The sequence below is a fragment of the Sus scrofa genome, chromosome 1 (assembly GCF_000003025.6).
Source record: "Sus scrofa isolate TJ Tabasco breed Duroc chromosome 1, Sscrofa11.1, whole genome shotgun sequence".
Taxonomy (NCBI): Eukaryota; Metazoa; Chordata; class Mammalia; order Artiodactyla; family Suidae; genus Sus; species Sus scrofa.
The window spans coordinates 149,343,720-149,368,576 of record NC_010443.5 but is presented as its reverse complement, the minus strand read 5'-3'; the positions used below and the strand labels follow the sequence as shown (position 1 = coordinate 149,368,576).

Sequence of the window (24,857 nt, the reverse complement as noted above, 5' to 3'; positions counted from 1 at the left end):
TGGAAGGGTGTACAGTTAGTAGAATTAGGGAAGTCTAGAACAGCTGCTTATTGAAGGCAGGTCCTGCCCCTTGGAAAGGCCATGGGTGAATATATGTATTTTAGAGTCATTCACAAACAGGTTATGCTTTAAAGCCCAGGAAATGAATTATACCTTTGAAATAAGACTATAAGTGAATAAAAGTGCCATCTAAGAGAATGAGAGAAAGAACCAGAATCGACAATAGTGAGAAGCAGGAAGTGTTCAATGGTTTGCAAAAACTAGCACTAGAAGCCAAGTTGTTAGCATTTAAGAAAATAGGAGTGAACATATATTTACACCTTAATGATTCACAAAAAAGAATTATTTGAATAGTAAGCTTTTGCTTCCATAGATAAAATGTGATTCATTTGCAGAAATGCATTTATTCGCAATTTGAAAACATTACAAAATCATTTAGAATAATGAATGGATATGATTTATTGTTACTATGAATGCTCATGTACCAGATGTGGCTGTTAGAGTCAAGATCCTCTCTGTTTCCTTTCCTGCCCACCATGTATTTATTTGTGTTAGTTCGTTTCTAAACTTTGAAAGGGTTTGGACTCAGTGGTGCCTGAAGAACAGTCATCATAGTTAGCACCTGGATTTTGCTTGGTTGCTACCACTCCTTACTAAGAAGCCAGGGCCGATTCCAGGTCTGTAGTGGGGAAAGGATGTGGGAATCTGGAACATCTTGTGCTAGAAAACAAAGAAATGCCTGAATATGAGGAGGAGTGATGTCAAAGGACATAGAAGCTAGCTTTAATGGGTTTCCATTGGCCAGTTTGGGGAAAGTGTGAGAATTATGAAGCATAGTTATAGTAATTAATTATATCCAGTCACTTGTGATGGAACATGATGAAGGATAAGGTGAGAAAAAGAATAAAAGAATATATATATATATATTTATATATATATTTATATATATATATATATATATTTATATATATATAAAACTGGGTCACTTTGCTGTACAGCAGAAATTGACAGAACATTGTAAATCAACTACCATAGAAAAAAATAAAAATCTAAAAAAAAAGATTAAAAAAATAGAATAATGATGAAAATCCAAGGGTCTATTCAGAGTGCCCTTGAAAGAGAGCCAAAGAGAGCGCAGATGAGACAAAGGGACAGGATGAAATCTTGAAGTTCTTTATAGAGGAATGCCGGCTGCTGAATGTAGAAGAATTGGTAGAATACTGCCACTCAGCTGCCCTCCTTGTAATCACTGAGATCGGCAAGCCTCATTAATGATCAGTGAAACCATTGGGAGCTGGTTGTTAGGGTACAGGATATTCACACTCTGTCAGCTGCTCGAGGCCATCTGTGTTCCTAGGCTCATGGTCCACTTCTCCCATCTTCAAGGTCAGCAGTGTTGTATCTCTGTGGCCCTGACGTCAGTCATCTCTCCCTGGTTCCTTTCTTCTGTCTACCTCTTCTGCTTTATAAGGACACTTGGATTATATTGAGTCCACCTGGATAATCCAGGATCATTTTCCTATTTTAAAGTCAGCTGTTTAGCAACCTTAATTCCATTTGTGTGCCATGTAACCTAACAGGTTTCAGAAATTAGGATGTGGGAATCTTTGCGAAGCCATTACTTGTGTGATGTGAAGTCACTAGGATAAATGCACACTTAATTGCAATGTGAAAATCTGTAATTCATCCATCTTTTATAACTATGCCATTAAAAAATTGAAATTAACATGTAAAACTATAGTATAAAAATATTCTGTTCATTTAAGGTTATTTTCATATTGTTAATACCTTATTAATTATAAAAAAAGACATCAGATGAAATGAAAAAATTTTTATATACTTTTAATGACAAGTGACATTTGCTCCAAAAATAAAATCATATTATTGATAATATATTTTTATGTGTAGAACTTACATGGGGAAGTGGATTATGATCATTCTTTGGGGACTCATCATTTGATATTTATACTTTATTTTTCAGCCTTATAGGGTTATTATATGAATTGACTGCTGCTTACAAATATATATAAAATAATGAAAATTTAGTTGGTTATCTTGTGCTGATTTTGTACTCAAAGAAAATAAAATTTCTTTTTAACCACTACTGTTGATTTTAAGGCAGAAGGAAACCTTTTAAATTCCAGAGTGTGGCGGTGAGAAGTTTTAGAGTACCCTCAACCCTGTTTTAAAATGTGTATCTTGTTTCTTCTTGCTTAATCCTGGCATTATCTCTTTCTGTTTCTGGGATCTGGGTATTAAGCCCTATGAATGTAGAGAGTACATTTTGTTCATCTTTGTACCTTTAGATCCTAAATAATTGTTTGGTGTATGTATGTAATAGTTACCCTTTATTGAATGATGACTGTGTTACAGCAACTGTGCTAAATAATGCATATTTATAACTCTCTGAGATAAGTGGGATTATCCCCACCCTACAAATTAGGGAGCACAGGATTAGTGTGGTTTAAGGACTTGTGCAGTATCACCCACATGGTAAATGGTAGAGCCAGGGTCTGATCTTAGCACTGTCTGACTGCAAAGCCTGTTCCTTAAAAAGGGTAAATTCGGTCATTTTTATGTCCCAACCTCAAAATTCCTGACTGTACAGCAGCATTTGCTGAACTATGTCCTGAAGACACAGTCCTGAGAGGTGCCTAGGTTTACTCTGAGAAAGGTGCCTTAGTGGTCCAGGAACGTGGAGAAAGTGGTCCCCATCTCTCTCCCTTGGTGCCCAGTGCTCATCAGTCCTCCCTAAATGGGAAATGTTTTATTCTTCTAACCTAGGATTGTCTAGTCTTATTTGATGCCCCCTTGCTACTTTTTTGGGTAACGCCCCATTAGCATCCTGAACAACAGTCATCTGTGGGATGTTTGGCAAATGTTGAAAATCAGGATAAAATCTAAAATTTTTGGCATGACTTATAAAACCCTTCATGATTGAGGATTCTGCTTTTTGACTTAATTCTCTATGTTATTTTGTTCCTTATCATAGGCCCTATTCCAAGGGTCTGGAATCTGGACCCACAGGCCAGTTTTACCAGTCTGCTCCCAGACTTCGCTGAAACTTTTTGAGAAGCTTTTGCTGTTTGCTCCTCTATACCTGCAACCCCTCAGTTACTGTGTCTGATGCTCTTTTATCACTGTTCATCCTTCCCCTGTCTGTTCTTTAGTTAGGCCTGAGTGCTATTTATTTGGGAGTCCCTGGTTCATATTGACAGTATTAAAATGTGTGAATCTTTTAATTCGTGTTTGAATTGAATCACATTGAGTTGCATTGTAGTTACCTACAGAGATTCACAGTGTGGTAGGCATGCTCTTCCTACTAGCTTGGTGCCCAGTTCTGGAGAAGCACTGGCCAGTGGCAATGAAGTAGAATATGGGGGGGGGTATTTTTATGCTTTAAGCCCTCAAGCCTAGGGTGATTAATAGCTAAAAGGAGCAGAGTTTATATAATGTTAAGAGTTTGTCAGGCACCAAATATTAATCATCTAATTCTCATTAGTACCACCCATCTTATATATGAGGAAACCAAAGGCATCTCAGTAACAGACCTCAATTTTCAGAGAGAATTAATGTTGAACCAGGGATGGAAATCCCAGTGTTTATGTCTAGAATTATGCTCCTTACCCGTCAGTACTATCTCGCCTCCATCTTCCTTCAAAGGGATCAGGGTTGGGTACTGCCTGTGAGCTATTCTTCCGGAGTGTCTGCTGCATCTGTATTATCACCAGGAGGATTGATAGGAGCCCTGAGTTCAAAAGTCCTGACATCAGACACGGGGGTCTTGGTGATGCAGTTTTATGTGTAGATTTGCTTTCTTATGGTACTCTAGGATTTAGAATACATGTGTATTTTACTTTGAAAAACCAAATAGGAGTTTGTTTTAAAGATGTATCAAAATTCAGTTTAGAATTTTCACTCATTCAGGCCATTTTTTCTCCAAGTTTGTTAAAATTATTATTTTTAATTTAGAGATGTACCATTCAAAGTCAAAACTATAAAGGGATAAAACAGAACCTTAGGTTGTTGACCATTTGGTTGTGTATGATTGTTCATTAGTCTTTGTTGCAGTTACTCAGTTTCAGCATGCTTTATTCTCCCCTACACCCCCTTTATTGGGCATTAATGTAAACAGAAATAGGTATGGAATTTAAATGAGCCAAAGCTTGTTTACATCTCAGTTCAGTGGCTTTCAGTTGAGTAGGTATTGTTTGAAGTGATATATTTGTCAGATCTTTGCATTTTGACTTTATCTAAGTAGTCTTATATACATGGACTGAAATTTCATTTAAGTCGTCATGCATATCATTTAGGGTGTTAACTGCTCACAGAAATGGAGGCTTTTGGAATTGAAATCCTTAATTGTTTTTTCTCCTAGATATAACTATATCCCTGACACTATTCTACTTTTTAAATTTTTTAAATTACCTAATGAATTTTATTACATTTATAGGTGTACAACAATCATCACAATCAAATTTTATTGCATTTCTATCCCAAACCCTCAGTGCATCCCCCCACCCCCCAACATGTCTCATTTGGAATCCATAAGTTTTTCAAAGTGTGTGAGTCAGTATCTGTTCTGCAAGAAAGTTCATTCTGTCCTTTTTTTAGATTCCACATGTCAGTGATAGCATTTGATGTTGGTGTCTCACTGTCTGACTGACTTCACTTAGCATGATAATTTCTAGGTCAATCCATGTTGCTAAAAATGCCAGTATTTCATTCCTTTTAATGGCTGAGTAATACTCCATTGTGTATACGTACCACATCTTCTTTATCCACTCCTCTGTAAATGGATATTTAGGTTGTTTCCATGTCACAGTTATTGTATATAGTGCTGCAATGAACACTGGAGAACATGTGTCTTTTTGAGTCATGGTTTTCCCTGGATAGATGCCCAGGAGAGGAATTGCTGGATCAAATGGTAATTCTGTTTTTAGTTTTCTGAGGCATCTCCATACTGTTTTCCACAGTGCTTGCTCCAATTTACATTCCCATCAACAGTATAATAGGGTTCCTTTTTTTCCAACCCTCTCCAGCATTTATTGTCTGTAGACTTTTGATGATGGCCATTCTGACCAGTGTAAGGTGGTATCTCATAGTGGTTTTGATTTGCATTTCTCTGATAATTACTGATGTTCAACATCTTTTCATGTATTTTTTTGGCCATCTGTATGTCTTCTTTGGAGAACTGTCTGTTTAGATCATCTACCCATTTTTTGATGGGGTTGTTCATTTTTTTGGTATTGAGCTATAGGAGGTGTTTATAAATTTTGGAGATTAATCCCTTGTCAGTCTCTTCATTTGACAATATTTTCTCCCAGTCTGTGGGTTGTCTTTTCATCTTGTTTAGGGTTTCCTTTGCTGTGCAGAAACTTTTAAGTTTATTAAGTCCCATTTTTTTTAATTTTTGTTTTTACTGTCATTACTCTAAGAGGTGGGTCTGAGAAGATGATGCTGTCATTTATTTTGGAGAGTGTTTGGCCTATGTTTTCCTCTAAGAGTTTTATAGTATCTGGTCTTATATCTAGGTCGTTAATCCATCTTAAGTTTATTTTTGTGTATGGTGTTAGGAAGTGTTCTAGTTTCATTCTTTTACATGTGGCTGTCCAGTTTTCCCTGCACCGCTTATTGAACAGGCTGTCATTTTTTCCATTGTATATTCTTGCCTCCTTTGTCATAAATTAGTTGACTGTAGGTGCGTGGGTTTAATGCTGGACTTTCTGTCCTGTTCCACTGATCTCTGTTTCTGTCTTTGTGCCACTACCATACGGTTTTGATGACTGTAGCTTCGTACTATAGTCTGAAGTCCGGGAGCCTGATTCCATTTTTCTTTTTCAGGATGTCTTTGGCTATTCTTGGTCTTTCGTGCTTCCAAACAAATTTTTAAGTATTTTGTTTGAGTTCTTTGAAAAATGTCCTTGGTAATTTGATAGGGATTGCATTGAATCTATAGACTGCCTTGGGTAGATAGTCCTTTTGATAATATTGACTCTTCCAATCCAAGACCATGATATGTCTTTCTATCTGTTTGTGTCATCTTTGATTTCTTTCATCAGCGTCTTATAGTTTTCAGAGTACAGGTCTTTTGTCTCTTTAGGTAGGTTTATTTCTAAGTATTTTATTCTTTTGGATGCAATGGTAAACAGGATTGCTTCCCTAATTTCTCTTTCTCCTGACATTATTCGAAAAATAGCACTACTAATGTGCTATTAATTATTTATGGCTTTACCTGTTCCTCATGCTACATTGTGTTTATGTTGTTTCATTTAATTCTCACAAAGCTCTTATGAATTATTGCTTTTCTCATGTTTCAGCAAAGGAAACTGGAAAAATATACTTAATATTCTCAAAGTTACACAAGTCATAAATGGCAGAGCTGTGACATGACCTACCTTTCCTCCAGGCTCACTGTTCTCACTTGAACTTGAAGTTCTGCTAGTGGGATACATGGTGCCCCGGTCATCACAACCTAAGGAGTTAACCAGCTTTAACCAGGAAGAGGCCCCAAGTGTTTAACTTGGGGGCTTTGTTTCCTGTACTCCTAAGGCAGTCTTTGCCTGCTAACCTTGAAGCTTGTTGTTTTTTAAATTTTCTTCTTCAGCAGTGACCAAAACCTGTCAGTTATGTTACTGTTTGATTCACTCAGCCTTTTGCTGGGTGAACCCTGTGATGTGACAAGCAGTTCTGGTGGTGTGTGGCATTGGTATCCAGGGGACCGGTTGGGAGAACCAGGTAGATTATTATCGATCCTTCAGGAGACTAAAAGAATAAGTGAGTGTGTGTATGTCACAGCCACATACATATTCATGAGTTCTTAGAAATGATCATTTCACTAACACTGTGTTATTGTGCTTAGACTTTAACCTCTTAAAAGCAAATATATTTATTTAGCATTCCTGTAATCTGTAGGGCCTCCACTGACTTGATCATCAGAAATTTCAAGTAGTTGGAGATTATATCCTATAGCTTGTCTTTGAGGAGCATCTGACCTTATTAGAGAGATCAGGGGAACATGATCAACATGGTAAAACTTGAGGAAGCAGACTGCAGCTTCCTCTTCTCTTGCCCTGGGCTCAGAAGGAACACAGCCTGGGAAACCTGCCTTTTGGCCCCTACTTGGACTGTGTGAGATGGGGAGTGCCAGGGTGCCATGACTCTGGCTTTCTCCTGCTTTTTGGCTGCTCCTGTAGTATGTGGAAGTTCCCAGACCAGGGATCAAACCCACGCCACCACAGTGACCTGAGCCACAATAGTGACAACACTGGATTCTTAACCACTAGGCCATGAGGGAACTTTCTATATTTGCTCTAATGGATAAGTCAGATAAGCTATCATGACTCACAAGTTGAAATGGTTCTACAGTGATAAAATCTAAGGGACTGAGGGAAGAGGTTTTTATTATATCTCCATATACTGTATGAAAAATTCTTTTAAAAATAGTTAAAATCTGAAACTTTGTACTAAAATATAGAAATCTATAGCTAGTATGCAAATGCGATTATTGCACTATTCTTTTGACACCAAAACCAATTTCAAGTGATGCTTTTTTTAGACAATTATAAATACTTGGAAATCAACCATACTTTAAATAACAGTACTTTTTACTTTTCGAGGTGTTCCTTCAGTTTGTCAGGCACCTGCCAGGTGGATAACATCAGAGTATATGTTTCCAGGATCAGTGGATTCAGCCCCCGTTAGAGACCTCTCTTGGATGTCAGTGGGCTTCCTCAATGAACATACCCCAAACTGATGCTACCTTCAAACCAGCTCAGTTTTTCCAAGACCAAAAGCTTTGAATTGGTCTTCTATATCTCTTTTGGACTCCATGTCCAGGACCTATGGAAATTGGTTGGCTCTAATCATAAATATGTATCTAGAATTTGGTCAGATCTCTGCTCTCCTCCTGATCCGTGCTCCAAACCACTGTCATCTTTGCTTGGATTATTGCAAGAGACAGATCATCCCTGTCTTTCTCCACCCCCGTAACTTAACAAAACAGCTAGAGGAATCTATGACAGTGTGTGTCCCACACGTCTCCCTCTTTTCAGACACCTGCAATGCTCTTGTTCCTGCTCAGAGCACCGGCCCAGTTGTGCTGGCTTTCAAAGTTGTTCCCTCACCATTACCCTCTGCCACCACCTTCTTGTCCCTCTACTACCCCTACTCTGCCCTGCATTTTGTTGAGCATAGGCCCCACTGGCTGACAGGCTCTGTGGCCACCCTTTTCTCTGTGGCCTGCTGTTCCCTATTTGGTGAAAGGCCCACTGCCGCACCCTCTTTGTCCCCAAACCACAGTCCAGAGCCATCCAAACATAAAATGCTGATGCCCTGCCGGCATTTCAACTCTTACTTCTCTATTTTAATTTTTCTCCCACCATCCAGCACTCTCTGAGATGCTCTGTAGTGCAGCTTTTGTCCTCTGTTTCTCTCACTAGGTTTTACATTTCCAAGGCAGGGACTTCTGTTTGTTTTAACACCTATCCGCCACCTGTGCACCACAGTTGCCTGGGCTGTTCTGGCCCAGAGTAGGTCCTGCCTAGTACACAGGTTAACGCCTGCTCGCATGATTAAAGAGTCCAGGCAGGAGCATGGCAGGCTGAGTGCCACGTCATCCTGAAGCTACAGGTCATAGAGTGAAAGCCCCATGAAGATAGGGCTTTAAATGTCTGATTCTTCCCCTAACCTTCAGAACTTCCCCATGGCCTGTACATAGTAAGTCACCAGTGAATATATATGGAAACAGAATGAAACTGTAAAGTCACCTGTGCTCACTGGGAGCAAGGTATTTCAGTTGAATAACTTTTCAGATTCAGAATTTTTTTTGTTTTATTCTGATGGTATCTAAATTAAAATTTTACAAAACAATTATTATGTTAAAATATTAATACTCTGATGATGGTTGATATGGGCTACATTCAGTCATCACAAATTGCTGGCAGTATTATTATCCATAGAGGTTGGTAAGTTTTAGTTGGTTATGCTTGTCTTACATTTTCTCACTGAGGATAATATTGAGACTTTGACACTACTCATACTTTAGTTAGAACAAATTGAAAGAATTTATGTTAAGTTAGGTATTTGATGAATATTTTGCAGCTGACTATAATTGAGCTGTGTTTTAGTATTGTAAATTTTACCCTATAATAGTAAAAAATCATTGTTCCTCTAAACATTTAGTATTATAGCCATCAGCAGATACTGTCAAAATGTTACATTGAGTAGGTTTCCTGTGCAGTATAATATTTTGTTTCAATTCCTAAACCTGAAACATTTTAATTAATACAATTTTTTTCTTTTAAAAACTGCATTGTGGTTTCTAAGCTCAGATTTCTTAAATTATACTTGGTCATATAAATAAGCTGTGCTTTGCAACTCTGGGTTCTTAACCTTTGCTCTTTGCTATTAGCTTTATGTTTTTTTAATTATAGGAAAATAGAGGACAGTAGGGAAGTTATGACTTAAATGGACTGTTGTTATTACTGTATTCTTTTTTAAGGAAATGAAGAATATTATTTATTTTATGCAAATCAAACAAAAACAAATATAGACTATCTTGTATTGTTATTTTTGCTAAGCATTTAATATCATCACAGTTTGATTCTTTATAAGTAATAATTATTTTTCCATTTTATGGATTGATGGTGTGATTAGTTATTTATAGTTGTAAAGCATGTGTTGTCCACAGCTATTACTTAATATGTAGAAAAGAAAGAGTGTTATTTTCAGTGTATACAAATGCGTTATTTGAATAGTGAAATCATAATCATTAAAAAAATACAAACATATCATTTTACCCTCAAAACTGAGGTTCCCTAATATTATATGAAAATAGCCAAAATAGACCAGACATGAAAAGGAGCATTCACATTTTTAGAAATTGTTTCGGTCTTGGCTTTTGACACACGTTTCCTCCAGAAGGCCATAGTACTTTACCGTCCTGTGTTGCCTGTTTGTGCAGGCATGTCCAGATGAATTCAGTGTTCAATGTTAAGAATCTTATAACATGCCAATTTGATTTGTAGCCCTTCATATCATAGAATGCTAATTAAAATCATATTTTTGCATATGTCATGCCTTTCATGTACATATGCAAATAGATTCTGTTGCCTTTCAGCTATTAGTAATTAACTTTATGAAGGACAGCTGTAATACATAATTAACAAAAATGTTTGCAAGCCCTTTTACACTGAAAGTTACAACAGTAAATTTTAATTTTTTTGCTTATCAAGACAGCTATTTTAGTCTGATGCTTCTGAATGAGATCTAAATTGTTTTAAATAATCCCACGCCATAATTAAATTGTGTTGTACTATATTCAGTAGAAGAATGGTGCTCCATGCACTGGCTGCTGATTCCTGTCCATTTCATATTTATGTCAACAAAATTGAATTAAGTGATCTGATTTGTGTATAAAATAAGATAGTATGTCAGGTAATACTTTTTGTTTGTTTTAGTTATTGATATCTTTTGGGCACTTAGTACATTTTTTTTGTGTGTGTGTTGCAGACATGATAAACATTTATATCATTTTAAAAAAACCTCTCTTTCAGATTATCACCATGTTTTTAAGGATGCTTCATGAAGGCTATTCATTTTCTCTTTTATAGTCCCTTAAATATTTAATAAAATTATGTTTTCTCAAACTCATTTCATGATTGAAGTATGGCATCAACTAGGGGGCAGGGAATGTGATATTGAGGTGTTGTTTTATCTTTATTACTAGGTGACAGTGGAACAGTCAGTAAGGAACTAAAATCATCGGTTTGATTCTTGTTTGTACACTCAAGCGAGAAAATGAACCAGTCAATTTAAATGCAGTTATTTGTTTTGGTTTTCAGGTATTGCAGTATATTTAGTTTGTATGCAGTCTTTCTGTTTAGCATTTAGTGCCATTGTAATATACATTTTCATGTTCATGTATATCATTATATATACATGTCTGTTTTAAACAATTTTGTTCATATTTCATATTTCTAGCAAAGAGTAAAGTTTTGGTTGTGTAACTACTTTTTTTTTTTTTTTTTTTTTTTTTAGGGTTGCTTTTGTAATGAAGAAACACTTAAATACCCACCTACTGGGCAAACATGGAGTTGGCACACCAAAAGAAAGGTAATTTTCAGCCATTTACAAATATAATTTTCATTTTAGGTTTTGTGTAGTGAGATGACTCCCAGAATTTTTATCAAGTCAGTTCGTCATGTTTTATATTAATGGTACTCTGTTGTTGAATATTATATTTTATGCCATTCTTTCATAAAATTTAATGTTGCAATTTAATTTCAAAAAATTCATTCTAAGAGTATTTCAAAGGATGTGAAGTATGTGAATTTGTGAAACAACCTTGAAAGAGAAAGGGGTTTACCTCTGTAAATACATTAGAAAGAGCTAAAATAGATATGTAAAATTGAACTTTTTCAATTTTCATTTGAACTTTGTGTAGTTTTATTTTGAGCTTTTGAAGTAACATTTTTGAATTCTTACTGTAGAATTAAACATTGCTGATATTAAAAAAGAAGTACATCTTGTGTCATCCCCAAATAATACTACAGTTGCCATGTCATGAAAAATAACACTACAATTACTATGTCATCAACTGCCAGGTTTTCTTTTTTCTTGCTACTGTATCATAATTAGCTTCATCACATAGACTTAATTATATTAGGTGAACTGAAATGTAGCAGTGTCAGCTACCAGGTGAGCCTGGCTACTTCTGAAACTTTAAATCTTTAAAATGTGTGTGCAGCTCACTCCACACTAGTGCAAAGCATTTCATCTCCTTCAAAGACCTGTTATGTTTTCGACTTTCCCCAAATCCTCCATTATGGCATCTGAAATTCTATAGACACTCCTGGAAACTTCTGTTTTACTTTTATTTTATTTTATTTTATCTTTTATCTTATCTTATTTTATTTTATTTTATTTTATTTTATTTTTTATCTTTTTAGGGCCACACTCACGGCATATGGAGGTTCCCAGGCTAGGGGTTGAACCAGATCCATAGCTGCTGGCCACAGCAACGACAGATCCAAGCAATGTCTGTAACCTACACCACAGCTTGTGGCAATGCTGGATCCTTAACCCACTGAGCCAGGCCAAGGATCCAACCTGTTTCCTCATGGATACTAGTGAGATTTGCTTCCACTGAGCCACGATGGAAATACCTGGAAACTTTTGTTTTAGATGCTATTTTAAAACATCAGTCATGGTGCATTTTGTTCTGTCACTCTGCAGCCTAGGGCTGCCTCTGCCGTATTTGTAAATGCTTAAAAAATTTTGAAAAACTTTAAGATACTCATTAATATTTTCTGTGTTTACAAGGAATTTAATTGACTTTTCTGTTGCAGACATGTTCTTTTCTTTAGCGTTTTAGTTTCAGCAGGACTACTATGTCAGAATATTGGGATGTTATGTATGCCTGCTTTCTGCCTTTTGGTTTTTCACACTTTTTTTTGTAACATGTTTAATTTGAACCAAAATTTATGTGTTGAATAGATCCTGAATGCTTTATTCTTGAAATTCAAAAAAATTCATATTATTTAGCAATAATTTGGAACTCATCACAGTTATGTTTCACAAGTATTTAAGAAACAAGGCATTTGTAATTACTGTGTTCTTGTTACTTTCCATTGCATTATCTCAGTTAATCATTGTATGACCTTATTAGTGGTGCATTATCTTTCTAATATTACAGAGCTAAAGACAGATTCAGGAATGTACAACAGTTTATTCAATATCTCATAATTAATAAGTGTTAGAATTGTTACTTTTTTCTGACTAATTCTGGTGCTCCTCCGCGTACTGATTATGTTGTCTCGCATTGAGAATCTTTACATATAGGTACTTACAGTGTTTCAGTTGCACAATAAATTTGAAGGAAAGCAATCTAGAGCAGATAATTAGTAAAAAGAAAATATTTCCCTACTACATAATTAGTATACATTTTGAACTCAAATGTATCATTTTTGCTTTTTGTTTAGCAATTTTTAAAAATTTGTGTCTGTTCATGGTTATTTCATATTAAAGAAAAATTCATCACCTCATACATGTATTTATCCTCCAAGCACCTTAAAAGTTTTTATCTTCTGTATATGATGATAGGAGTTTGAAAATTCTAGCTGTATTCTTTTGATTTTTGTATTTACTTTTTCCTGTGTGTTTCAGGATGAATCTCTTTTACTTTAACTCGTTTCAATGACTAATACCAAATATGCCAAAACGAGGCACGAGAAAGACTCGTGTCTTTTTTCCCTTTGAGATGTGGTAAGCTTTTTCTCCAGCATTAACATGATTTTTGTCCTAAAATCGGGAGATGAATCTCAAATGGGAAAGTACACCCCATCTTCTGGGTTATTACCTTCTAAATAGTCCAAATGCAGAGTTATCTAAACTCAGCATTAGATTAAATTGTTTTTCCTATTAAAAATTCTGTTTCAGAGTACCTCTTCTTTATGATATGTTTTTGTAGGGCATTCCTTCTTCTGCATGGAATACTGAATTGGAATGTCAGGGCTTCAACCACAGTATAATTTTCTAATAGACATCCATACCTGGAGAAGAAGAAAATATAAGTAACAAAATCTAGCGCAATAAATACCAAAAGCCTCCTTTCAGTCCACCTTCCTCCTTTCCTTGGAGAGACAGAATTGATGCCTTTTAACAATTTGAGGAAACAAAGAAACTCTTTATCAGCATGTTCAACCGTCACTTTGGGCATAACTGTTCTCTAAATTAATTTAAACATTTTTTTCTTACCTATTTAAAACATTAATGCCTTGGCTATAATTTTGCAAGCTTGCTCTATTTTAATTTCTCTAGGACAGTATAATCAGTTTACTTTTTTTTTTGTTTTGAATTTGATTCTCCCTTCTTATGCATTGCATATTACAGCAAATAGTAATAGAAGTTAGCTAAATAGGCTGTGACAATTAAATTAATAATGCATTTTGTTTGCAAGTATTTAGACCTTGTGCTTTGACTGATATATGCAAAAATGATAATTTATTACAAATAAATTCATATTCTTACACTACAGTTTGATGAACTAATAAATTTTGTCAGCATGACTGTCATTAGCAACAGAAAACTAAGTAATTTCAAATATATATATTTTTGACTCTGAATACCTGAAGTGATGGCTTGTGTAAGAACATATTTCTTTGTCCCTAAATTTGCATGAAATTATTTTAACGTAGTATACTACTGTATTTCTGAAGTCTCCTATGCTTAAATATAAACAGCTAAATATAGCCACAACAACTAAATATATCTTTCCAAAACAATAAACTAATCAATTTGCAAGTTCATTCTTAAGTATTCCCTATTTTAAATAAGTGATTCTCTTTGTAATATAGTAAGCCAAAGTATCTTTATGATTCTTTGGATTCACTAATAGTAATCTCGGAAACAAGCTTATCCTCAATTACCACAATTGAAGCAGCCGTAAGTATATCTTATGTAAAAGCCAGGTGCATATTACAATGGAAAGAGAGAGCATTTGTAGTTCAGTGCTTGGAAGTCAGCTGGGCTTTGAGTGACTGTGTAAACAGGAGGAGGGGGAGACGATTCACTCAGAATTTCTCATCTGATTCATTGCCTTTGTGGTGTCTGGGACAAGATCAGGAAATGCCTACACTTGGCAGTATCTCAGGAAGGCGGATGGGCGCCGTAAACCAGTTTTACCAGTAAAGGCTTTCAAATGAGAGTCTAAGAGCTCAGTAAGTTACCTGTTTTTTTCAAGTTGTTAATGAATACTAGTTTAAAACTGTAGTATTTTTTCAGTAAAGCAATTTTTGGAGGAGTCTACAAATATTATAAGTCTTGGATAGTGCTTTTTTGCAGCCTGTCTGTGGGGTATGTTCAGGCCCCTCGGGAGGGCTCAGGGCTGGCCAGTGTTTTTGTTCAGGCAAATAGGTTCCCCCCAGGCCTCCTCCAGATTACTGAGCCTTGAAATGCTGCTGGCTTCTCCCCTCTGCCAGACCTTTGGAATTTGTGGTTGGGCATCTTTCTTTTAACATTATTTTTTACCTTATTGATAGTAAATTCTTCCCCACATTTTTATACACCAAATATCTAGTGTAAGTGTGGGATTTTGGAAATACTGGCAGCCCTGATCCTTGGTTCTGATTTGCTATAGGCCATTGGTGTAGGACATAATATGGTGAAAGTCTTGCAGAGTCTATTTCATCTTCTTTCTCGGGAACTTTTGTATGTTAAAATTCTGTGAAAGCATCATCGTTTTCTGTCTTTCAATTTAGATATAAGCCTCACCCTTTTTCTGGAAACATGAAAATATCATCCAAAACCCAGACATTTGTAGGAGAACATAGGTACATGTATGTGCACAGTCGTTATTGAAGCTTTGCCAGTGATACTTTGGGTTGTTGGAAATTGAGGTTACTTTTAAGTGAGAGAATAATATATTTTATAAAATCTCTGAATTACATATATTTAAGCAGACTCAAATTGTTTCAACTAGAAGAGATTCTATGCATAACAAGAGACTAACTCCTGTTGTTGTTGTCATCTCATAGTCCATTGTAAAGAAATAACTAAGTTACTAGTATTGCTTCTTTTTTCTTTTATTAAAGAATCAACCACTTCCTTCATGTTTATTCCATGTGAATTTCTGTAATATAAGTACTGTTTTCTACTTTGTATGACTTCTCAGTCACGTTGTTTTCAGGCTAAGGCCTGCTCTCCCATCACTGCTGCTCATCGTTCTTTCCTTTCAATTCTTTTCATAATCAATGGGTGCAGATTTTTTTTTTTTTTAATGAGGTCCAGTTTTGGGAAGAAGTCTGTGGGTTCCCCTCTGCTTTAAAAAAATATTTATGCAAAATAACTCTGTTAAGCCAAAATGGAGGGAAAACATTTCATTTCATTCTCTCTCAGGTTGCTTGTTTTCATGAGTAGGAGGTTATTATATTTCAGTGACTTACTATTGCTTTTGCATGAGCCGAGGATACCCTGTCTTCTCTCTTCTCCATTTCTCCATCTGTAGTCAGCATCTAGTATATAAATAATATTGTGTGCACATTCGACATGGTTTTATTATAAGAAAGCTGGGTTGAATAGACAGATAGCCCTGCTAAATAATTACTTCTCTGTGGAAAGATAGATGGAAGTCACATCATTCATGTAAAGGCAGGGTTATTATTTTTAGAAACCTTCCTTCTCTATTTTACTGACTTAATCTGACCATTTGTTAAGATACATAAGGATATAAGTATATATTATCCACTATAGTCATCTTGTCAGCATTTGGGTAGTATTTCTAAATTAAGTGGGTGGTTTAGATGTTCTATGATTGCTTTATGACAAATGTTTTCTTAGTGAGATGGATATATTCTATTACTTTATAAATTTGCCAGGTGGAAGTTAGCAAAAGTAAGTATCACGGGTAAGAATATGGGAATCTCAGCTCCTCAATTGTTTGTCAAAGTTTCCAACTCACTTTTTGGGGGAGGTGTTTGGACCTCATTACAGTTAATTGTTATGGCTCATCTCTGAGGGGATCGAAAACCCACTTTTTAAGTTCAGAACTTCACTGGGCCCTTGGCTTCCATGAAGCAGTTCCATTGCTTTGTCAGAAGCTGTGTGGAGTGTTTGGACTCTGTACATATGTTGGGTAGTTTAGTTTCCTGTCCTGAATAAATTCCTTCCACTCATTTCTCAGTGTGCTTTCAGTTTTATCCTTCAGTCAGCCTTATGACAGGAGAGCTGCTTCCTTCCTTGCATTATTTTTGTTTTCTTCCTCCTTAGCATTTGTACTGATTTTGTACGTAGTTTTTATGATAATGACTTAAGTTTTAAAATATTTAAAGAAGAAACCCTATAAAACTCATATCTTTATTGTAAAGATAGCACTCAGGATGCTTCTCTGAACATGTGTCATATCTTCCTTGTGAGTTTCAGGGGGAGTTTCTTTCAGTCTTTATTACAGGAGAAGTTGTGCCTTTCTGAAACAGCTTGTCATCTTGGTCTTAAGTACTAGCAAATCATGTGTATAATTGAGTTTTCCTCTTTATCTTTACTGCTGGGAAGCTCAGTGCCAAAATTGTAATTCAGTCTCTAGAAAGCAGGATGGACTTCATGGAATGCATTTTATTTACTACTGTTATTTCTAGTTTCATCTTTTTTTTCCCTTATGGGAAATTCCCATTTTATGTGAGCGGTATATTTTAACAACCTCATATAAATCAAAGCTCACATAATTCGAGGGAAGTTTTGCAATGGGAATTTTTGTAAAGTAGGGTCAGTATTTGTCTGGGAGGGAGGACCTATGTCTTCAGCCCTGTGGCTTTGGGACATCGTATTGAGCAGTGTGTAACCCTCTTATGAGCCTTTTAAAAAATCACCCTTGCCCTGTTGTACGAAAATTTAGTGTGCTTTCTTGTGCTGCTTCAGTGGTGCTTTTTATTTCCTGAGATTATCTGTTATTTTAAGGAGTGCTTGCTTCTAAAGTGTGCTATGCAGACTTGATATGTAACATTTCCCCCCTCCCATCCCCCTTCCCCAGATAGGGGATTATTGCTCAACTTCTGTTCTAGGATGCTTGCTTTCTGGCTCTATTTAAAATAACTGCTGTTCTTGGTGCACCCAGCTTTGTGGGTAAAATACTGTATTTGCTACTTTAGGGAAAATTCTCATGTTGGTAGTAAAGGAAGTCTAAGTGTTAGAAGTTTATATGTATTATAGAAATATAAGGTAGTTTTCTACTTTAAGGTTCATTCTTTAACTTTATGCTACCATGTTATTGAGCACTCATCTATGTGTTTTATTCCTGGGAATTTAGATAGAAACAAGTATTATATGATTCTTGTTCTTTAGAATGTATTAGAGGTTATGCAGTTATCCATAATATGTAAAATGAAAAGCTAACAATGAGAACAGAGAACGTTTTAAAAGAGAGAACCATAAGGGTATAATGGGGGATGAAAATGAAGGTATCTAATTTATTCATCAACTTATTCTCCCAATAATCATTTACTATATCTATTACAACTACTGCTATGTTCCAAAACTGAGATATAGTAAGTAGTGTTTAAAGATGATACACTCTCTGTTCTCATGCTCCTTAAATTTGGGGTTGATGGACTGAGGATAAAGATAGATAATAGGCATGTGAAGGAAAAAGAGACTTTCATGGGGTGGAAGCTTAGATGAGCTATTGCAGTGAGTGTCTGGGAGAGGTGTAGCTTTAGGAAGAGTGTTCATGGAAGACCTTTCTGAATCAGAGCCCTCCTGGTAGAGAGCATGGTGAATGCTTTACCTTTCACTCGGTGCCTTAGAGGAAGCCAGCAAAGCTGAGACCTCTTTTGGAATTGTATGTCTGTCAGTCTTTCATTGTGGAGTTGGGATGCCAGGGAGAGTATGGGTGGGTGGGTCAGCATGGCTCGGGTGTTTCCTGAGGACTCACGCCATTCCTTGCCCACGCCGGCCCCTCTCTCCTCTCAGTGCCAGCCACTTTCTCACTCTTCATGTTGCAGAGCTGGCCTGAAAATAAGCCTTTTTAATCATCAGTTTTACACCATACTTTGTTTTATTCTTCTTCACAAATACTGCATTTTTTGTAAAGTAAAGATTTGTGTCCAACGTGTGTCAAACGGGTCTATCACTGAACTTTTCCAGCAGCATTTGCTTTCTTTTTGTGTCTTTGTCACATTTTGGTAATGCTCACAATATTTCAGACTTTTATTATTAATGTTATATTTGTTATGATGATCAGTGATCTTTGATGCTGTCAGTATGACACACTGAAGGTTCAGAGGATGATGAGCATTTTTCAGTAATAAAATATTTTTAATTAGTGTATGAACATTATTTTTTAGATGTCATGCTATTGTACCCTTAATAGACTACAATGTAGTGTAAACATAAATTTTATATCACTGGGTAACCGAAAAATTCACGTGACTCACTCTATTGTAATATTTGCTTTATTATGGTGGTCTGGAGCTGAACCTGTAGTATCTCTAAAGTCTGCTTGTGTTTTGTGAGCCACATTCTTTCCCAACTCCCTGTCTCTTTCCTCCTTTCTCTGTACTTATGTTCTTCCTGTTCCTCACCATACTCATACTCATCCCGTCTCTCCTGGTTCAGTCCAAACCATTATTTTCTTCAAGTTTCAGTCTGAGGTCTCTGTCTTCTCTGAGTTTCTTTCTTGTTTATCTCACCTCCAAATGATCATGCTTTTTTTCTCTAGTATTCCTACGGAACTGTGGTGAAGAAAGGAGATATACATATATACATATTCTGTCCATCTTCCAAAATAGAAATCCGAAAGACTCATCCTGCTGATGAGCTTTGCTAAAATGACATCAATTTTGTTCTGTTGCCTCCTCTTTCATTCTTGTAGAGAAATTGAATTCTGTGGAGCTAGTGAACTATACCTTTTTTTTTGGTATGGGTGTTCGTATTGCTTTTGCATGTGATAATATAGTGTTGTTTAATGTGACAAGTTAATTTTTAAAGGGTTTTTTTTGGCTACCAATTAATTTAGTAGTTCAATCAGATTTTGGATATAAGAATATCTGTTGTTTTAACTCTTTTTAAAGTCACCAAATAAGTGATTCTAAATATGATCAATCAAATATGTTAAGTGTTCAGAATATAGGTATTTTTTCCTGGCAGACATCTAAAATATTTTTGGCCATTCTCTTTCACTTCACTTGAATTGCTTTTAGAACACTGGGACTTATACATCTGGACTCTGACTAAAATATGCCTTAAGCTCTTATCTTTAATTCCCAGTCAGTGCCAGAATTAAAGAGAACAAAGGCCTATATGTTCACTGCAGCCTTCAATTACGCTTAATTACCAACTTTCATACAGTTTCATTATACAGTACTGACTTTTTGTGAGACGTTCTTTATATTCATGATGTCGTGGTAGTTGCTTGTAAAAGTCCAAGATTAAAATTTTTCCTGAGGAATTTTAAGGAAACATAACCTTTCTAAAGTAATTTTCATAAAGTTGGATCAAAGCAACTTGGTGATCCATTTTAACAGACGAGAAACAAGATGTTTATATTTCATTATGCTAAAGAACTCTGATAGGAAAAATCAAGAGTTTACCTGGGTTATTCTCTAAGATATTCACACCCCACCCCGACAGTTCCTGGTCTGTGGGTCACTTATGTAATCCATTAGAGCCTCAGATAAAGGGCCTCTCCACTAGTACTGTGGTGTTGTCATCCTTGTACAGAGAAAACTAGCAGAGGTTGATATTCCATAAGAGATTTGTCAATCTTATAGTAACCCTAATGTTCTACAAAATATCTGTCTTCTATTTTAGCAGCTCCTTCATTCCCTTTCAAGAGAATCATGATGCTCTTCGATAAGTATTCAAATATTAGCATCTCCTGAGGTTGAATCATATGAAATCAACACTTAGGCTAAAAAGCATCAAGTACTGGCAATTTCTTAAGAGTCAAACATAATTCTCTTTAGAACTGTCTCTGGCATAAGATGTCAATATAGAAATCTGCTTTTCGGGGAAATAGTCGTTTCTGTTGGGTTTAATTCTATCCAGTTCTTGCTTTTTTGTGGACAGTGATTTCCTAGACATGGCCTAGTGTAGTGAGTATGATATAGAAGTTGGGTTAGGATAACATAAGAACTGTCTCAGCATACTTTATTATTTTCACTCGCTGTCACACTGAAAGCCAAGTCTCTCAGTTTTCTGGGCCTAGGTCAGCTTTCAAGGCCCAGACTTTGTCTCACTGTGAAAATCGTTCCCTAGACTTCGGTTCTGTGTAATCACTTCTTTCTACTAAGAAGACTCATATACAATTAGCACATTCTCTTTTTTCTTTTATAAAAGGTAAAATGTATGCCCTTTGTCCAAACTAGGTAATTTTTGAGGGTGTGGTTGGTGCTTTTTCTTCTCTGTTTTTCAAAAGGCGATTGGTTTTAGTGAATATTGATAGATTTAAGATATTAAAATCTTCATTGAAATTTTTCTTTTTCGAGATGGACTTTTTTTAGCTGGTCTAGCATACGATTTATAGTTACATTTTGAGCAAGGTATTGCAAACTAACATAGTCATGTGAAACTTTTAATGTAGTCAACCTCAAGTGCATTCTTCCTGAGTCACTGTGGCTTTATCACCTTCTCATCTTTGAGGCTGAAGATAACACCTATTCTCATTTCTCAGGGTTATGGAGACGTGGTTGTGAATTAGTTACTCAGGTACAAAACAATCATACTGTATAGAAACACAGCATTTTATAATTTAAAAAGTGCTTGTTTTTAGATAAAAACAAAGAAAATTTTAGTTGCTGAAGTCTAAATAATATCTGTGTTTCCCTTTTCATGCTAATCTGGTGGAGAAAAGGATTATGGGAAAGAACAGATTCAGTGGAACATATATATGAAAATTTTAATTTAAATTATACACAGGGAGTTCCCATCATGGCGCAGTGGTTAACGAATCCGACTAGGAACCATGAGGTTGCGGGTTCGATCCCTGCCGTTGCTCAGTGGGTTAATGATCCGGCGTTGCTGTGAGCTGTGGTGTGGTTACAGACGCGGCTTGGATCCAGCGTTGCTGTGGCTCTGGCGTAGGCCAGTGGCTACAGCTCCGATTCGACCCCTAGCCTGGGAACTTCCATATGCCGCGGGAGCGGCCCAAAGAAATAGCAAAAAGAGAAAAAAAAAAAAAATTATACACAGATTTTCTTTGGAGTTAATTAAAACAATTTCCCCTTTCATTCTTACAATGCATTATAGTATTCAGAATTTCTTTTTCTCATTTCATATTCATAATTATGTAATATGGTTATGCCATATATTTTTGGCAACCAGAAAGTGGCAGTCTTATTACTGGATATCAGGTCTTTAAAATTTTATGCTTCCTCCTTTATAATATATTGTTTATAATAATCAGATTTTGAAGGTTAGGAAATTTTTTGACAAAGGAATTGGCCTAATGCTTATTATTTTTGTTATCAGTACTTGTAGTAATAGCAGTATATCAAAGTTTCTATGGCTTTTTGAGTTTCCTTTTTTGTTTAAACAGGGGGAAAAAAAAACTTTACATAGAATACAACTGTATAAAACCAATTAAAACCAAGTACTCTGTCTGAAACTGGGAGGGGGTCCTAAAGACCACATCAGTTGTGGGGCACCTTCTCTGCACCTCAGAGAAGCTGTGGGTTCCTCATCACTTTAAAGAGGATCTCTTTATACATGGAGCTCTTCTACTTGTACCATAAGCCATTGACTTTTGCAGCTTTACCTTTATATATTGTTGATCCCTAAGTGATGAGATATACTTTAAATTTCTGTGGAAATTCCATCTTGATTGGATGTGCTCAGGTGCCACTGAATCAGAGCTCTTAACTTAGCTGGTGTTAGGGCTCAGCCTTTCGATTTCAGTCCAGCTTTATTTGCTGCCCTGTGTTTATCATAGGCATCTAAAGCTTCTAAAGAAGTGATTGAAACCAAAGCAATTTAATCAAATGCATCCAACCCTAGAGTTGATGAAAAATAAAGAAAGGATGTAAAAAAACCTAAGAATCTAATCATTTTTAACTAGAGATGCAAGGTTGGGGCAAGTTAAAATGTGGACTGTGTTGTTCTTGTTCTCAAGTTTGGTGGTAAATTCATGAGTAGACATTATATTATTGAATGAATAAGTAAGATGGAGCCACAAATGGACCAACTAACAAAAATTATTTTTGGCCTAGTTTTATGACTTGATGTCTACATAGTAAGACCTTGATTTATCATATTCAAATGACCCATGTCATATGCTGATGACAAAGAAAATTTGGTTTTTAAAATCTTTTATTTAGTTCTCTAACTAGTACCTAAAGTACCCTACTCAGTGAAGGAGGAAACTATTGAATCTGGAGGAGATGGCTCTCTTATTGGTAATGTTATGAATGGAAAACATCTGACTTTCAACAAAAATGTCAATTGTTAGAATATCATTAGTCTTTAAAAGTTTATCTAAAATAACAGTGATGAGTTATTGATTCACATTGCAATTAACTCACTGTTATTGTGTGGAAAATTCGACTTGTAAATTTTAGGACGTTTTCTCTTTGGCAGTGGAGGGACCCTGGGCTGGGCTGGATCCTGGCCTGAGACACATTTTCTTCCTGGTGAAGAGGTTCTTAAAGGAAAAGGGTTGGGAACCAACCACTGTTCCTGTGACGAGGACGCCTTCCCAGAGAGACGTGTCTCAGGAAGGAAGGTTCTACCCAGGGCTTCGGACAGCCGCTGGCTGACCTTGCCTCTTCAGGCTCCAGCAGTATCTGAGAAAGAAATCTGGATGAGTGCTGTCCTGGGAAGCGGAGGTATTTTCATCCCAAGATGAGAGTTGCTGCTTTCAATCAGAAATAGCTTTTCCTTGAATGCCCATTTTATAAATGTAAAGTGCTTTTGCCTTACAGTTATTTTTTCTTAGTTTCCATCCCTGGTTTCATCTGCCTTTCTTGATGCTGAATGTGCTGAGGACTTTGCTGAGTGCGTATCGTGTCACTGTCCCCATAGGCCTTGAGGCTCCATCCTCATCTTGTCCTGCCTGTGGAGACAGGTCTGTGTGAGTGACTGCGGGAATGATGTTCTGAAATAGAATATAGAGTTCACTTTTTTCCTTACTGGAAGAACTCATAGCTTTCTTAATGATTTTAGACTGTATTTATGGAATCACTGGGCTGCTAAAGGGGTTACTTAATTTTTAAAAAACATTTTACCACCTTTTATGAGGGAAGGTATATCCTATAAAAGCTTTCTACAGCTCTGAGTTCATATGTCTTGCAAATGTCAGCAGCTTACTATATTTGATTTGCCCTAACACCAGGGAGATTATTGCAGAATAATATAGAATTCTGGATTTTAAAGCAAACCTTTACATTTCCTAGATGTGAAAACGGTTTCAGAGAGACTCGATCTAGACCAGTTAGAGATATTTGGAATTTTGGCAATTAAAAAATGGTGTGTGTCTACAAATTTTGTAGTTTTATTTCATCATTCTTTTGTTCCATGATTCTTTGGTAAAGCCATGCTCTTTCATGGGTGATCTTTTGTAGTATTGCATATAAGGTGCTTAGTACCTTTTCAGCAGTAAATAATGTACAATATATCTATGAAAGGTAAATTCTCCCCTCTTTTCAGGTGCTTATTGGTGAGGTAGAATATATTAAAAGGAACGGAAAAGTCTGAGTGTACTTGTTTAAGTGAACAAGGAAAAGTTGTTTTTAGCCTGAAGCATATTGCTGTAAAACTTTTATAATGATGATATTTATAGAAATGATAGACTTTAACTTTTTTCTTTCATTTTTTTTTCTTTCAGTGATAGCATCAATATTGCTAGCATTTGTTGGGATATAAAGCATAAAAGAAGATTTTTCTTAAGAATATTATATAGTGAAAAACTACCCAATGACTATATATCAACTGAATAAAGACAAAAAATTTTTTTAAGATGGTTTTTTTTTGGCCACACCCATGACATGTGGAAGTTCCCAGGCCAAGGGTTGAATTTGTGCCACAACAGTAACCTGAGCTATTGCAGTGACAATGCCAGATGCTTAACCTGCTGAGCCACAAGAGAACTCCCAGATGAACCTTTTTTTTTCCGCTTTTAGGGCCACACCCCAGCATATGGAAGTTCCCAGGTGAGGGGTCAAATTGGAGCTATAGCTGCCAACCTACACCACAGCCACAGCAATGTGGGATCTAAGCCGCATCTGCGACCTATACCACAGCTCACGGCAATGCCAGATCCTTAATCCGCTGAGGGAGGCCAGGGATTGAACCCACATCCTCATGGATACTAGTCAGATTCATTTCTGCTGAGCCATGAGGGGAATTCCTAGATGAAATATTTTTAATATAGC

General features: G+C 36.2%; 1 protein-coding gene across 3 annotated transcripts in view; it reads left to right on the top strand.

The window, feature by feature from the left end:
• The window catches only part of ZNF407 (zinc finger protein 407), a 426,993-nt gene that overhangs the window by 148,918 nt on the left and 253,218 nt on the right, over window positions 1-24,857 (top strand). For all 3 annotated transcript variants that reach the window (XM_021073780.1, XM_021073786.1, XM_021073791.1), the window contains one exon: window positions 11,041-11,115. In XM_021073780.1, the coding sequence (XP_020929439.1) occupies window positions 11,041-11,115 (75 nt within the window). The remainder of the gene's footprint in view (window positions 1-11,040; window positions 11,116-24,857) is intronic.